Here is a 16,286-nt window from a genome sequence, read left to right as displayed (position 1 = left end):
CTGGGGGTTCGCTTCTCGCTCCGTGTTTTCCCCTCATCACGCACTGCCGCCATGTGCGTCCGGAGCTCCGTTCGGCACAGTTCACGATCCGCTGCTGCTACGGACACGCGGGCAGCTTCTTACATTCAGGAAGTGGTCCGGTTCCTGAATCTACGTTCACATCCCCGCTGCAGAGCCGAAAAAGCGTTCCAAAACTGGATGCAGACGCTCGTGACGGGAGGAGAGACGCTCTAAGCCGCCATCTTCCTCGGCGTCCAAGCCACGCCCCCTTAACTAACTTAATCTTAACTTTATTGTATTCAGATTCTTAAATGGTCACCAGATAGCCGAATACAGATCGATTGATTGATGATGAGGGTAGGCACTTGACCAAATGCTTTTACGGGTGTGTGGGTGATGGCTAGTCTAAAATAAGTTTCAGGTTTGCTGGGATGGGAAGGTACTTTTGCGTTAAGTCAATGGTAATCGTCCAACTTTTTCACTTTAATGATCCACTTTGTTGTGTAAAATACAACAGTTTGACATTCTTTTACTCTAGAACTAAAAAGAGGAGGAACCCTATTCTTTGAGATAGGGACGGGGTAATTAAACCAAGAAAGTAAAACAAGCCCCTAACCAAAAATTTAGGATCATGTGTTGCACCGTATTCATAAACAGTAATAATGGGGTTAAAACATATACATCAGTTCAACAATGCTATTATTATAAGTTTAACATATGGTGATTACAAGAATATCACAGTTGCATGTAGATGTAGTACAAACATGAATGCAAAAAACAAGGTTTTTCGTAAAAAATTACTAATCAATTTTTATTCGTCATCATATTTAAAATAAACATACATTTAAAAACATATTAAAAACAATCCATTGTGACAACACACTTGTGTTGGTCATATAAACAAGAAAACTCCACAAAAGTCGATGCAGCGTTTCGGTGAGATTATGATCAACTACATTCTTCAGGACAGAGTTTTCTATTCAAATGTGTAAATGAATCCCCTGTATGATTCAGATAGGAATATTCTTCCAGTTGATTTTGTTAATAAAATGAGAAATATCCTTTTTATGTGGTACTATTCCTTCATATAATGCGTTCGTAGGAGCCACTAATAGGTTTATCACAGTATATCAATGTCCGTTAAAAAAACAGTTCACATTCTTCAAGAAATCAGGTGAGCCACGATTGAGCTTCCCTTTGCTAATGTTCTTAGAGGTTATGCTGGTTTGGTTACTCTCTTGGCATTGCAACTCAATGAATAAAATCTGATAAGGGTGTTCCGGCCTCCCTGCTCTCTACGAAAGTCTTTCCGGGTTACACATCCTAACCAGGAAAGGTAACCCTTTGCTTCCCACAAGGAGCAGGGTCAAGACTTATTTGCAGATGGCTGGGTCCAAACTTGGGTGGCGTAATGAGCAAAAGAACAATGGATTTAACCCAGATCTCTTGACTGGGGGTGAATTTTTGATTGATTCAGCATTCCGTCCATCGTTTGTTGCCGCAGCACTTGACTTGTATTGAGGCATCATCACAGTTTGGGTGAATTTAAGTCACAGTGAAAAATGTACAGCAGGCTAACTCATTCTATGGATGAAAAATGTTCACTCCATTTCACAGAAGAGCAGACAGAAACTAAGCTCTGAATTGCACCCGTGCCATATATTTTTCAAATGTTGGAGATTTTTTCAAACTTGTATAAGGACATCCTGAATGTTTAAAAGAATCAGGATTGTTCAAGATCATCTCTGAACAACTCCAGAGTTTAAGAATCATTGATACAGACAAACCAGAATAATTTAGTCACCTCTCACAATTTGTTTCAAACCCACATACAGATACATTCATCTTTTCCTCCTCTTCTCTCTTACCTGTGATGTTGGTGTGTTCACATTATGAAACCAACCCTAACAATGTCACTTACTTGCCACTGATGGTTTGTTTAAAATCTTTTAACAAATGCTCTCAACTTCTCACTTTCAGGTGTACTTTTGAGCTGCAACCAAAGTGCATGAGTGGGCTTGGATAAAGGAAATATTGGTGTTGTGTAGGAATTGGAGCCACAAACATCTGGAAATCAAGAATAGGAAGGTTGTACCATCATGGCAAACTACGGGGCACAAGAAGACAACCTGGATGGTGCCCAGACAAACGAGTTCAGTGACATCATAAAGTCAAGATCTGGTAAGCCAAAGAGATTATCCAGTCTGACTGTACCTCCTCAAGTCAAAATAGATCCATAATAGATAGTTGTTGCTTTTGTGAAGCCTATTATTGCAAATGTGAATAATGTTTTTTATTTAAATTTTAAATTTGATGTGCCTCGTAGAAATCAAAGCATATTCATCACTGGTTGTTTTTGGTTTTGTCAAGCTGATTATTGCAATGATTGATTAATACTGTTTTAATGTAGATTTGATGATATGAATGATTTTTTAGTGGGGTGTGTGGAAGTCAGCAGCCTTCCAATGGCAATTGAGTGTCCAAAACTATACGGTGTTGCTACTGTAATTCTTTAATAATATAGTAAATAATCCTGAAAGATTAAATTTTTTGTCCTGTTGGTGGTGTTATGTAGTCATGCACTTGGAACTGGTACTTGTTTTTTGTGAACTGATTGTTTCCAAGCTTGTCACAAATGTATCATTGTTCTGTTCTATTATTTGCGAATGCCTGTCGTGTGCAGGCCAGCCGGCCAAGGTACAAGAACAAGTGATCCTTGGTGTTTCCCTGTATTTCGCATACTCAGAGGGCCCGCTTAGTAGCAATACGTTGGTTTCCTATTTTTAAAGTATTTGATTATAGTTTGTGGTTTCTCCATATGGTGTTTTGCTCACTGGCGAGTTTTGATTGCTAGCCTAAGGATTAAGTGCCTTAGCAAACACTCCAGATGTACTCTCTAGTTTGCTTGTTGACTTTGTGCTGCTGGTTGAGGGAATCCAGCTACATGCAAATTGCAAGGTTGTTTGCTTGATGCAATGAAATTCAGTTTGACCAAACTGACGTAGGCTGCCTGGTGCTTGCAAGTAACGTTGAAAGTAATCCTACGTGGTCAACGTGGCGCTACAGAGTATAGAGTCCAGTGACCCCCAGTATCAGACCGTTTATGTACTGAATGTGAAATTACCACATTAAAATTTTCTACCAGTGCTTGAATCAAGTCCTTTCTTTGATCATTCAAAGGAGACACTCTCTACTAAATAAATGTAGCTATCAAAATATTAAGAATGTTTGGCTAATACGCTAATATTGTTTTGGATTTATCTCAAAAGCCCAAAAAATCAGGAGAAAGTTATTTTGAAAGTGAAATATACACTCAATGATCAATTGGACGCCTTTAACAATATCTGAGGCATTTTTTCTACCTTAATTTACTTCTTGGACCCGTTCTAGCCTGCACTGGCGTCTAACTGTTATACGCCTTTCTGTCTGAACTTCGAGTCATACCAGTCTCGCTGTAGGTTGCTAAGGAAAAAATAGCACCAGACTAATAACCAGAGGGATATCCGTTGACCTTTGATGTGGTCCTTGGCATATTCAAGCAAATACAGAGGTCCAAATCTCCCAATGACAATCGCTTGTGCTGGGTCTCCCTGTTTTCCTACATAATCCCTTGTAACAAACCTGCCAGTTGTGTCAGACCTGGCACCCCGTCCAATAATTCCTAATAACAGTTCAGCACTGAGCTTGGGCATCAGCCTGGTTAGTTGAGAGGTCACATTCACCTGGATTGATGCAGGAGGCTTGAGTAAAATATTGTTCTTTATGCTGCCTTTTGTCCTTTTCTACTTTCACTGCTTATGTACTACTGTGTGGTTATACTGTGCACTTTATTACACTAAGATGCTGTTCACTCGTATTGTTTGGTAAAAACTAATACATATATAATGGCAAAAAAAGCTGAAAGAAAAGCACATGGTATTTCACCCACTGCCTTTGCAGGTCTACCAATCTGGGCACTCCTGAAAATACCATCTTTCAGAAAAGCCACCCTATGGAGTATATGTGTTTTAGAAATAAGGTCTCCAAATAAGGGGCAAGTTGCTGTGAATAGAATATTCTATTGAGTTTTTTATAAAAGCGGCATAAAAAGCTTTAAGTAAACAACTTTTTTTATTTCGTCTTTTACCTTCTCTGGTATTTAGAGGATCGGCTCCACGATGTGGTAGTTGTATACCTGTGCGTATTATAAGTTTGCTCACTCCCATTAAGAATAGATGCTACCTTTGTGTTTCGCAAGAAGACCATATACGAAGCCCACAGAAACACAAGATGATCTGGGAACCATAGAAAGACTCCAGAAAGATGTGTTGGTAGAATAATACTGAACAGCCTGTATAAGCCAATAACCGTTAGTTCATCAGGTAGGGTAGAAAGGTGGTCATCTGTGAGAATCACTTGGCGCACACTATTGATTCTGACTTGGTCTATGCAATTTGAGATGATTTTTGATGCTCTTCTACTTTTTAATCAATTGACTGCCATATAGAAGTTTGTTATTTTGTATGATGAACTGAAATGCTAGTAAAATGGTTATAAAAAGTCAATGCTGCCTGGCCAATTGTCAAGTCTACCTCCAGTAAGGTTGTTCATTGTAGTTGTAGGTCCAGATCCATTCAGATTTTCGCTATATCCGCGTAAGACAGAGTAACGCAGTGAAACTAAATAGAAGGTTTTTTTTGTAGTTCATAGTTCTTATTCAAAAGATCTATCCTGGGAATGGCCTCCTGCTTACCCTATGGACACCACTGGCATTGAATGTGCTTCTCTATCGTGCTCCTGCGTTGTTTGACCATTTAGCTGCTCACTTCTATGTGTGCAGTGGTTGCCTTCCTGTTCGCGGACTTTCATATGTCATGTCCTTTTCAGCACATTTTTTGTTGTTGTTTTTTTAAATTTTATTTCAATTTATTTTTTTTTAGAAGATTTTCCAATACAGTACAGTAATATGTAAGACTGTCATGCCAAATACTGGTTGGCGAGAGAGCCAATTGGAACGCCACATTTCCTCATTGGTCACTTCATAATCATGATTTTTAGGAGACTGTTGAAGATTGTCCAGGTAAAGTGAGTGATGAAGTTGGTGGGTTTAGGGGAGTAAGAGCTCTGTACCACTACCTCAGTTTTTGCATTCACGCAATTGGTCCATTCCAGGGATGATGTATAATAGCATCTGACGCACTGATGCTATTTTAGAGGGATACTGTAAATGTATCTAGTTTAGCATGTTTTTATTTGGCAGTGCTCTTTTCCCTTCTCGGTACGCGGGTACGTGATATGTATATATAGAATTGTGATCATCCTATTAATCCGTCAACGTATATGAGAGGTGTGGCGCCTCGGCCAGGGCGACTGACGCTGGAATCTGGGGATCACGGTTCGATCCCCGGTGCCGGTGGCAGATTAGCCCAGCACCATGTGACTCTGGGCAATAGCTTGCTTAATCTTCCCGACGGCCCCCGGCGCCTAGAGACCCTTACGAGTGATTGTTCGCGCTTTACAAATGTGGAGTATTGGATTAGTTGAATGAAATAACTCTGACTCCCTATTGCCTTGACTCCATTCAAGTTTGAGGAAAGTGATGGGAAAGGCATCTCTTAACCCGCCTCTCTCTGATAGTGTCTGCAGGCACCCTTGACTTCTTTGAATAGTAGTAGAGACAATGCAGAGTTCTTACAATAGCCACTTAGCCATGTCAGTTATACCTAAGCCATTTTTGCTGACAAACTAATTTTATTTATAATTCTAACCTCTCATGTGGTTAGGCATATACTTTCTTTGGGTGCTTAAATGGGGAGAGCAAACGTTGAATAGCAGTTACTACAAGAGTTATCTGAGCTTTGATTTCCTAGAGTCTGGCATTTTCAACAAGATTACCAGAAACAGCAAAATTCCTTACAGATGAATATTGGTGTTGCATGAAACACGCTAGGTTTCACCCAATAGTGGTGACTAGGGCTGGCGAAATTTCTGTTTTTTCAAACTTGCAAAAATGTCCAGTTGTTTGCAGTCCCAGGGCAGCCCCCACTGAGCATATTTTATCCTGAAATACTATTTTGAGCTTCATTGGAGACTTTAGACGTTGATGATATTAAGAATATCAAGGGGTAATAGGCAAGTTCACTGAAATTATGCAATCCTGCGACCAACGCTTTTTTCGCATAATTTTGGATTTGCTGTATTTTTCACACAATCCATCATCTGCTTCATAATCTGCAGATTTTAACAAAAAAAGAAATGTTGTTACTGGCTCAAACGGATCAAAAGTTACAAAAAATCATAACAACATGTTAGCACAGAGGAAGGCCCTTTGCGAAGCTTAATTGTTCGTTTAATTTGCTTATTTCTGTATTTGGTTGTTAAACTGGTACTAATGAAGTGAAATCCTTGCCCAGGCTGTATTACCATGTGTAAAAGCTAAAAATTATTGATGTATTGCTATAAGAAAATGTGCTGCAATTTGCCTTTTCTTTACCCTAAATTGAGTCAACCCTGCTAAGTAATTTGGTGCCCCCCGCCACATAATTCCAGTGTCCCTGGTGATAGATAATTCCTAGCCCATGTACTGTAGTGCACAACAAATGTTTTAGAGCTGTAGGCAGAGTTTAATTTGTAAATAAATATGTGCCAGAGCCCAACGTTTTTCTCAGAAGCCCTCTGCCTGTACTGCTGAATGAATGTAGGAGTTATCAGATACCAAGGTTTTCTAGCCTTGTTTCAGTTCATTTCTCTTTCATCCTCCACTATATGCCTTTTGTCCCTCTAGCTCACTCTTTTTTACTCCTTTCTCCCCTTGTCACTGTTTTTCCTTCTTCTTTCCATTTCTTGTTATGGGTCAAAATCTTAGGCTGTAAAATAAATCCTGGTCCTCACAAATGAATACCAGTGCCCCACCTGCAGTCACTGGCTCAGTAAAAGTGTAAGCACTAATGACAAAAGGGGGTCGCTGTTCCTATTTAAGAGGCAGGAAAAGGAAAAAGACACAGAGAAGTACTTTAGTCGTGTATTACTCTATCTATGTGGGACAGTGTGTCCTCATCGTAATGCCCTCACACATCCCAAAAGATGTCAAGCTTCATCATTGGGCTTTTGCTCCTCGTCGGGCCGGAGCTGCAATGCCCTAAGTGTCCCCCGAAAGGTCTCTTTATCAGATATCTTTTGATTCATCCATACGGGTGTGTGGATGTAAGTGTCTGTGAAGTCCTAAATGGTGTGTTAAAAAATGGCTGCAGGGAGAGTGAATAATTTTATTAAGGTGACCCCTGTGTCATTATTAAAAAACAACTTGAGTAGTGGTGCTCCAAGGGGTATTCTATTCCTCTGTAGCTGGGTGAACCATATGTACCTAATAGACATATATTGCGGTCAACACGTTTCGCTCTTGTGAGTGGTCTCAGGAGGAGATTCAGAGCGCTTCGTCAGGACCAAAAAATATTTGTATATCTCAATAGCAGCCTACAGGTATTACTGTCGCTGGATTGTTGCTTGGTGGATAGGACACCTGTATTTGAGCATTGCAGCATACGTGATTTATTTGGTGTGGAAGGACACTTTTACTTGAGCATTGCCAAATACTTGCGGTGCTGTGTAGGTGTCACTGGTCTTTGATGGCAAAACAACTAGTTACATAGTTAGAAGGGGCTCCCTAGTCTGTTTTTATACTGTTATATGTGTCTTACTTTACTCAGGAATGTCAATCCACTAGATTGCAATGATTGGTATTTGTTGCCCCAAAAATCTTAGAGGCTTTGGTATTTGTTGCCCCAAAAATCTTAGAGGCTTCTCTGTAGATATCAAATTCAGAACGTTTATTAAAAGCACAGAATTAGAAATGATTTGTAACTTTTTTTTTTACTGTTTTCATTCGCATTTTCAACATTTCATAAGCCATTTTTTGCTATGTGTGAACAATATTAACAACATTAATCAGTATAGGAACAGTAGGGGGGAGTCCAAAGTTAAGTTATGCAAATAATATTTACAACAATTTTAAAACGCTGTTAATCTTAAAAAAAAAATGGCTTCCCTCCTTTCCTGGGTGAAGGCGTTGGAGTTCAGGGTCCAAATCTGGTGACGTGGGTCCCAGACATGTTTGGCCACAAAAATCTGCTCAAAACACATATGACAACAAGCATTTACAATGCAATGGTTTTGCCTTTGTTAAAGTTAGAGCTATTGGCATTGCTCTTGACATTATTTTTATTCATGTGTTTTTTTAAAACATAAAAAAATGGCATTGTCATTTACAATGCAACTAGCTTTATCTCTCGCAAGTGACAAACACCCACAGAGAGCCCCCCCCCACACACAGAGCCCCCCCACACACCCACACACAGAGCCCCCCACACACACACCCACACAGAGCCCCCCACACACACAGCCACACAAAGCCCCCCCACACACACACCCACACGGAGCCCTCCACACACACCCACACAGAGCCCCCCCCACACACTGCAAGCCCTACACACTGCGACCCCCATTTCAATAGATGTGTGATGCTTACCTGGTACTAAATTAGTCCCTGCATGGCTGAAAGGTTGAAATGGTGTAGGAGGCAAGGGGACAAATGTGAGCATGGAGAGAAAGGAGTATAAGTTTGAGATTAGTGACTGGGTGAAAATAAAATCAGGAAGGACACAGGGTGGTCTTTCCAAATTAGATGGTCTATTTCAGGTAGAAAATGTCAGTAGGTTCTTTGTGTTCTTGAGGGGGGATAGGTCCAACCTGCACCATAATCGGACGTTTATTGTTTATACCCATTCACAACAGGCAACTAGGCAGGATGGTCGTCTCAGAGCCCAATCAGCAGTGAAGCAACAAGGTCCCTAAACCTCCGTAAAAGCATGTGAAACACTGAGGGGCCCTCCTCACCACACACAGGGCTGAATCTGCACTCTGAATCTGCACTCTGAATCTGCACTCTGAATCTGCACTCTGAATCTGCACTCTGAATCTGCACTCTGAATCTGCACTCTGCATTCTGAATCTTGAATCTGCACTCTGAATCTTGAATCTGCACTCTGAATCTTGAATCTGCACTCTGAATCTTGAATCTGCACTCTGCACTCTTGAATCTGCACTCTGCACTCTGAATCTTGAATCTGCACTCTGCACTCTGAATCTTGAATCTGCACTCTGCACTCTGAATCTGCACTCTGCACTCTGAGTCTTGAATCTGCACTCTGAATCTGCACTCTGCACTCTGCACTCTGAATCTGCACTCTGCACTCTGAATCTGCACTTTGAATCTGCACTCTGAATCTGCACTCTGAATCTGCACTCTGAATCTGCACTCTGAATCTGCACTCTGCACTCTGAATCTGCACTCTTAATCTGCACTCTGAATCTGCACTCTGCACTCTGAATCTGCACTCTGAATCTTGAATCTGCACTCTGAATCTGCACTCTGAATCTTGAATCTGCACTCTGAATCTTGAATCTGCACTCTGAATCTGCACTCTGAATCTTGAATCTGCACTCTGAATCTGCACTCTGAATCTTGAATCTGCACTCTGAATCTGCACTCTGAATCTGCACTCTGAATCTTGAATCTGCACTCTGCACTCTGAATCTGCACTCTGAATCTTGAATCTGCACTCTGAATCTGCACTCTGCACTCTGAATCTGCACTCTGAATCTTGAATCTGCACTCTGAATCTGCACTCTGCACTCTGAATCTGCACTCTGCACTCTGAATCTGCACTCTGCACTCTGAATCTGCACTCTGAATCTGCACTCTGAATCTGCACTCTCAATCACTCTGCACTCTGAATCTGCACTCTGCACTCTGAATCTGCACTCTGAATCTGCACTCTGCACTCTGAATCTGCACTCTGAATCTTGAATCTGCACTCTGAATCTGCACTCTGAATCTTGAATCTGCACTCTGCACTCTGAATCTTGAATCTGCACTCTGCACTCTGAATCTTGAATCTGCACTCTGAATCTGCACTCTGAATCTGCACTCTGAATCTGCACTCTGAATCTGCACTCTGAATCTGCACTCTGAATCTGCACTCTGCACTCTGAATCTGCACTCTGAATCTGCACTCTGAATCTGCACTCTGAATCTGCACTCTGAATCTGCACTCTGAATCTGCACTCTGCACTCTGAATCTGCACTCTGAATCTGCACTCTGAATCTGCACTCTGAATCTGCACTCTGAATCTGCACTCTGAATCTGCACTCTGAATCTGCACTCTGAATCTCCACTCTGAATCTCCACTCTGAATCTCCACTCTGAATCTCCACTCTGAATCTCCACTCTGAATCTGCACTCTGAATCTGCACTCTGAATCTGCACTCTGAATCTGCACTCTGAATCTGCACTCTGAATCTGCACTCTGAATCTTGAATCTGCACTCTGAATCTGCACTCTGAATCTTGAATCTGCACTCTGAATCTGCACTCTGAATCTTGAATCTGCACTCTGAATCTTGAATCTGCACTCTGAATCTGCACTCTGAATCTGCACTCTGAATCTTGAATCTGCACTCTGCACTCTGAATCTGCACTCTGAATCTTGAATCTGCACTCTGAATCTGCACTCTGCACTCTGAATCTGCACTCTGAATCTTGAATCTGCACTCTGAATCTGCACTCTGCACTCTGAATCTGCACTCTGCACTCTGAATCTGCACTCTGCACTCTGAATCTGCACTCTGAATCTGTACTCTGAATCTGCACTCTGAATCACTCTGCACTCTGAATCTGCACTCTGAATCTGCACTCTGAATCTTGAATCTGCACTCTGCACTCTGAATCTGCACTCTGAATCTTGAATCTGCACTCTGAATCTGCACTCTGCACTCTGAATCTGCACTCTGAATCTGCACTCTGCACTCTGAATCTTGAATCTGCACTCTGAATCTGCACTCTGCACTCTGAATCTGCACTCTGCACTCTGAATCTGCACTCTGCACTCTGAATCTGCACTCTGAATCTGCACTCGGAATCTGCACTCGGAATCTGCACTCTGAATCTGCACTCTGAATCTTGAATCTGCACTCTGAATCTTGAATCTGCACTCTGCACTCTGAATCTGCACTCTGAATCTGCACTCTGAATCTGCACTCTGAATCTGCACTCTGAATCTGCACTCTGCACTCTGAATCTGCACTCTGCATCTGCACTCTGAATCTCCACTCTGAATCTCCACTCTGAATCTGCACTCTGAATCTGCACTCTGAATCTGCACTCTGAATCTGCACTCTGAATCTGCACTCTGAATCTGCACTCTGCACTCTGCACGCTGCACTCTGAATCTGCACTCTGCACTCTGAATCTCCACTCTGAATCTGCACTCTGAATCTCCACTCTGAATCTGCACTCTGAATCTGCACTCTGAATCTGCACTCTGAATCTGCACTCTGAATCTTGAATCTGCACTCTGAATCTGCACTCTGAATCTTGAATCTGCACTCTGCACTCTGAATCTGCACTCTGAATCTTGAATCTGCACTCTGAATCTTGAATCTGCACTCTGAATCTGCACTCTGAACTCTGCACTCTGAACTCTGCACTCTGAATCTGCACTCTGAATCTGCACTCTGAATCTGCACTCTGAATCTTGAATCTGCACTCTGAATCTGCACTCTGAATCTTGAATCTGCACTCTGAATCTGCACTCTGAATCTTGAATCTGCACTCTGAATCTGCACTCTGAATCTTGAATCTGCACTCTGAATCTGCACTCTGAATCTGCACTCTGAATCTTGAATCTGCACTCTGAATCTGCACTCTGAATCTGCACTCTGAACTCTGCACTCTGAACTCTGAATCTGCACTCTGCACTCTGCACTCTGAATCTGCACTCTGAATCTGCACTCTGAATCTGCACTCTGAATCTGCACTCTGCACTCTGAATCTGCACTCTGAATCTGCACTCTGAATCTGCACTCTGCACTCTGAATCTGCACTCTGCACTCTGAATCTGCACTCTGCACTCTGAATCTGCACTCTGAGTCTGCACTCTCAATCTGCACTCTCAGTCTGCACTCTCAATCTGCACTCTCAATCTGCACTCTCAATCTGCACTCTCAATCTGCACTCTGCCATCGCACTCTGCACTCTGAATCTGCACTCTGAATCTCCACTCTTTATCTGCACTCTTTATCTGCACTCTGTATCTGCACTCTCAATCTGCACTCTCAATCTGCACTCTGTATCTGCACTCTCAATCTGCACTCTCAATCTGCACTCTCAATCTGCACTCTCAATCTGCACTCTCAATCTGCACTCTCAATCTGCACTCTGAATCTGCACTCTGCCATCGCACTCTGCACTCTGAATCTGCACTCTGACTCTAAATCTGCACTCTGACTCTAAATCTGCACTCTGACTCTGAATCTGCACTCTGACTCTGAATCTGCACGCCTTAAAATCCACTCTCGGTTCCTTTGTTTGCCTGATGTTCGTTAAGAAATTTTATTAAAAGGTGAGCAGGAAGTTTCAAAGTGCGGCAGCATAAACATTTTTTTTAACTATCAGCTTACGATTCCTACCTTATTTGGAAGTTTATCTACTTGAAATATTCCCTTTGTTCGAGTAGTAAGCAGACCTTTTTATTCCTCGTGTTAATACGCATGCAATGTTTGTCAATGCCCAGCGGGTCAGGCAGTGTTCAGTAGCACAATATTGCTGCCTCGTGGCCTTTCTGCGCTGGAAGTGCACAATTAGGCGATGCTGGGATCCCGGGTGCACCTTTCTGGTCGGAAAGTGGAAAGTTAGTGGTTTCACAGTGGGGGTCGGTGCACTATAATAGGTAACACATGGGAAGCTCTAAATAAATAACTTCATCTAATGAGGCTGTCATTAAATAAAAAAAAGAAGCATGCTCGCCGCTGGGACATTTATCACCGCACAAATTAGTCTGTTTTCCCCTCATAAAAATAAAGAGAAACCAGCGTGAATTCGGTATACTTTACTCCCATGAAATAAAACACATTTTTTCCATGTTGCTGAAAAGGTAAACGATAGAATGCATACGGAAATGTTATACACAGGGCATCTTTAACATGGGATTTTTTTTTCCAGAAACGTTGCACCCAGCAAAAGACCTAACTCTAAAACGGATATTCACACGGTTTTGGTTTTTAGAGTAAGATTAATATTATGTTAGAAACGTACAGTGTTGCATTTTAGTTTATATACCCGCCTGCTTCTGTCCGAGTGTGGCATGCCTCCCAACAATGAAAATGCTGCATCGGAAGGCGGGTGCCGGCAGATTCGGGGGCGTTCCCGGCTTTTGGCTGACGTCGCGTGACGTCGGCAAAAGCCAAAGAATCTCGGGAACGCCCCCGTGTCTGGTCCGGCATTGACGGACAGGCCCCTCATCCAATGGCTAGGCTCCATTTATGGAGCCAGCCAATGAATGACGAGGGCCGACCCAAAGCCACACTACAGTTCTCATTAGGTTTTTGCTGCGCAAAAAAGATGCGCAGAGCGCATCTTTTTGGCGAGGCAAAACCTAAAAAGGACCAGCACGATGCCACCATTAAATATATTTCATAGCTTGCTTTATGCAAAATCTATTCGGTTTCTAACCAAGTAGAACTTTTATGTGGGGAAGTGAAGAAGGACTTTCTGGTGCCTCTTTCTCCAGAAATCCTGCTGCCGTTTTCAGGAAAATAAAACCTTTCGAGACAATTTCTCATAAGAACTAAAGTAAAATGTGTTTTTTCAGCTCGTGATCAGGGAGTGAAGACCCCTCAAGAGGCGGTGGAATCAGTAGTTTGAGGCCATTGTGGTGTATGCTCGGTTCAGTACATACACCTGCTGTTAAGTACCAGTGAACCGCCTGCAAGGCCGCGGGGGAATGGTGGGTGCTGCGGGTACATACCACAAGATAAACAAGCGACAGCAAGGAGGCAACTGAAGAAGAGTGCCCTAGGCAGAAGATCTGAATATGCTGATAAAAAAGCCAGGGCAATTTGAATTTCCCTGACTCGCCCCAATTGCTTCAGAGATGGGCTGTTTCACAACCCAAGCTTCTCAAAGGAGAACATTCCCTTGAGCAGTTCAGTGTGCTTCAGGGAGCTGCTGCACACTCACTGTGGCTCCATTTACCTTCCATGATGTCATCAAGGTGCTGCCTGCACTCTTTGGGGCGTTGTTGATTGTCATAGAGAGTTAACACCAGTGCTTAATTTGTAAAATAATAAGTGCCAGGGCCCTGAGCAGGAGGTCACTGCATCTTGCACAGGGCCGGACTGGGAACCACAACCGGCCCTGGCAAAGTGCTCGCCTGCTCACACCCCTCCCCACTCGGGGAGGGGGGGGGAGTTTGGAGGTGCCTCCGAGCTCTTTGCCGGGGCCGGTTTTCAGCGGATTTTGGCACAGGGCCGATTTTGCAGCTATGCTGCAAAAATGGCCCTGTACCAAAAACGGCCACCAGGGGCCCCAAACCGGGGAATTGCCTGGTGCCCGCTATGGCCAGTCCGGCCCTGATCTTGCACCACCCATCGCCCTTGACATTGCATTCAAAACAACTACTCATCATCTCTCTTGCCTGCCAGTGCGACAGTTCAGATTATTCCAGGTCCCCTAAGCTAAAGGAATGGCTGGGGAGGCAGGTATTAGCAGTTTGTAATGTATATTGTATTCATAAACAACTGTTGTTCTGCTCAGCTGTAAATAAGATGAGTGGCTTCACCATATGGCTGACTGTCATGAGTGTGGTGTTGACAACTAAGTGGCGGTGGCGAGCACTGAAAACCAATTAAGTGCTGCTGCCCAGCACCGGAAAGCACTGGTTCAAATTAAGCACTGGTTAACACCTAAATACATATCGGCATGGCATTAATACTCCTATATGTGGATGGAAATCGCATATTTCAAAGATATTCTCATACTTTCTAACCCTTTCACTCTTTTAACCCTCATCAGTTGTAGATTGTACTCTGTAAGATCCCGCCCCAAAGATGTTAAGTATCTGTGTGCGGCCTTTCTCGCACACTCCGGAACGCTTCATGCTTGACTGCAGCGACATATACCACACCATGCTTTGCAGCTCCCAAGCAACATCCCCCACATAGAACATACTACTTCAAATCTCTTCCCGAACATAAACTCCTAACGGGTACACAGGAACCTGATGCAAATCCAAGTGCTTTGTAGCCCGTTGGAGATCTAAAGAATTGTATAAATCCTGCTGTAAATACTTCATGTTTTATTTCTTTTACGAAGAACAATGAAGACCAAGTGTAGACAAGCATTACCACTTAGCTTCTGTATATTTAGGACCACTGGAATTATGCGGCAGGGGAGGATCAATTTATGCGGCAAGGTTGATTAAATAATGTGGCATGGCAAGGCAATCATGTGGCATATTTTATGATTGCATTACTTTACAATGTTGTCATTTTGTTTATGTTAACACTAGCTGGGCAAAGTTTTTACCTCATTGGTACCAGTTTACCATCCAAATACAGTGATAAGTGACAGAAAGATGACCAGTCAACCTTTGCAAAGGGCTTTCCACTGCACGACAATACAGGTCGCCGTGATGTTAGTAACATTTGATCCGTTTGAACTTGAACAAATCGTCAGATTATGCAGAAGGTGACAAATTATGTGGCAAATGTGGGAAACGCCATAACTGCGAAAAAGCAGCAGCTACAGAGTCACATCATTCCATTGACCCTGCCTATATTAGTCACATGATTGTATTATGCAAGTGAGCATTGCCTGGGAGATGCTTTTTTAGCCTATTTTTGAAGGTGTGGTTTGGAAGAAAGCAATCCCACTTCTATATTTTACAAAAACTGCAATTTCTTGTCAGTCATAAAGATAGCTCCAAGTAAACCCTACAAAATCAACAAGCCCCAGTAGGCAAAGGATGTCATTAATGCTGTTCACAGTAATGATGCCAAAACGTGCATTAGCCCTTTGAGTTCAGGTTTTGAGATCCGATGAAACAGCTTGAAAGATTTTCTGTGGCACAAGAGACCATTGATAACAGTAGACCTTGTTTCACACATGGAATGGAATGAAACTATTTGTTTTACTGCTCGTGATGTCAGTTCTGCATTATTCCTCTCTGTTGGTATTCATGTAAGATTTGGATTAATATTTTAACCGCGGGCTTCTAAAGGGATGTTGTCAATTCTTAATGCCGCTGTCTGATTAACTGTTCGCGGTTACATTTATTATTGGCATTCTCTAAGAGGATCAATTTTTCATTGATAAATCGAGGCGCTAAGGCTTTTATTACTAGGCCTCGGCGTGACATTCCTCTCCGCGCATGGAATCTGCATTTTTTTTCCAGCTCCCCTGTCCGCGTAGA

At 42.6% G+C, this 16,286-nt stretch overlaps 1 protein-coding gene across 3 annotated transcripts in view; it reads left to right on the top strand.

The window, feature by feature from the left end:
* UTRN (utrophin) overlaps nt 1-16,286 on the top strand; it is a 1,497,630-nt gene that overhangs the window by 12,785 nt on the left and 1,468,559 nt on the right. For all 3 annotated transcript variants that reach the window (XM_086927281.1, XM_086927282.1, XM_086927284.1), the window contains exon 2: nt 1,981-2,181. In XM_086927281.1, the coding sequence (XP_086783407.1) occupies nt 2,100-2,181 (82 nt within the window). In that variant the 5' untranslated portion in view covers nt 1,981-2,099. The remainder of the gene's footprint in view (nt 1-1,980; nt 2,182-16,286) is intronic.

This window comes from Lissotriton vulgaris, chromosome 6, assembly GCF_964263255.1.
Source record: "Lissotriton vulgaris chromosome 6, aLisVul1.2, whole genome shotgun sequence".
NCBI classification, from domain to species: domain Eukaryota; kingdom Metazoa; phylum Chordata; class Amphibia; order Caudata; family Salamandridae; genus Lissotriton; species Lissotriton vulgaris.
The sequence above is the reverse complement of the archived record's forward strand: the minus strand, read 5'-3'. Positions and strand labels throughout refer to the sequence as shown.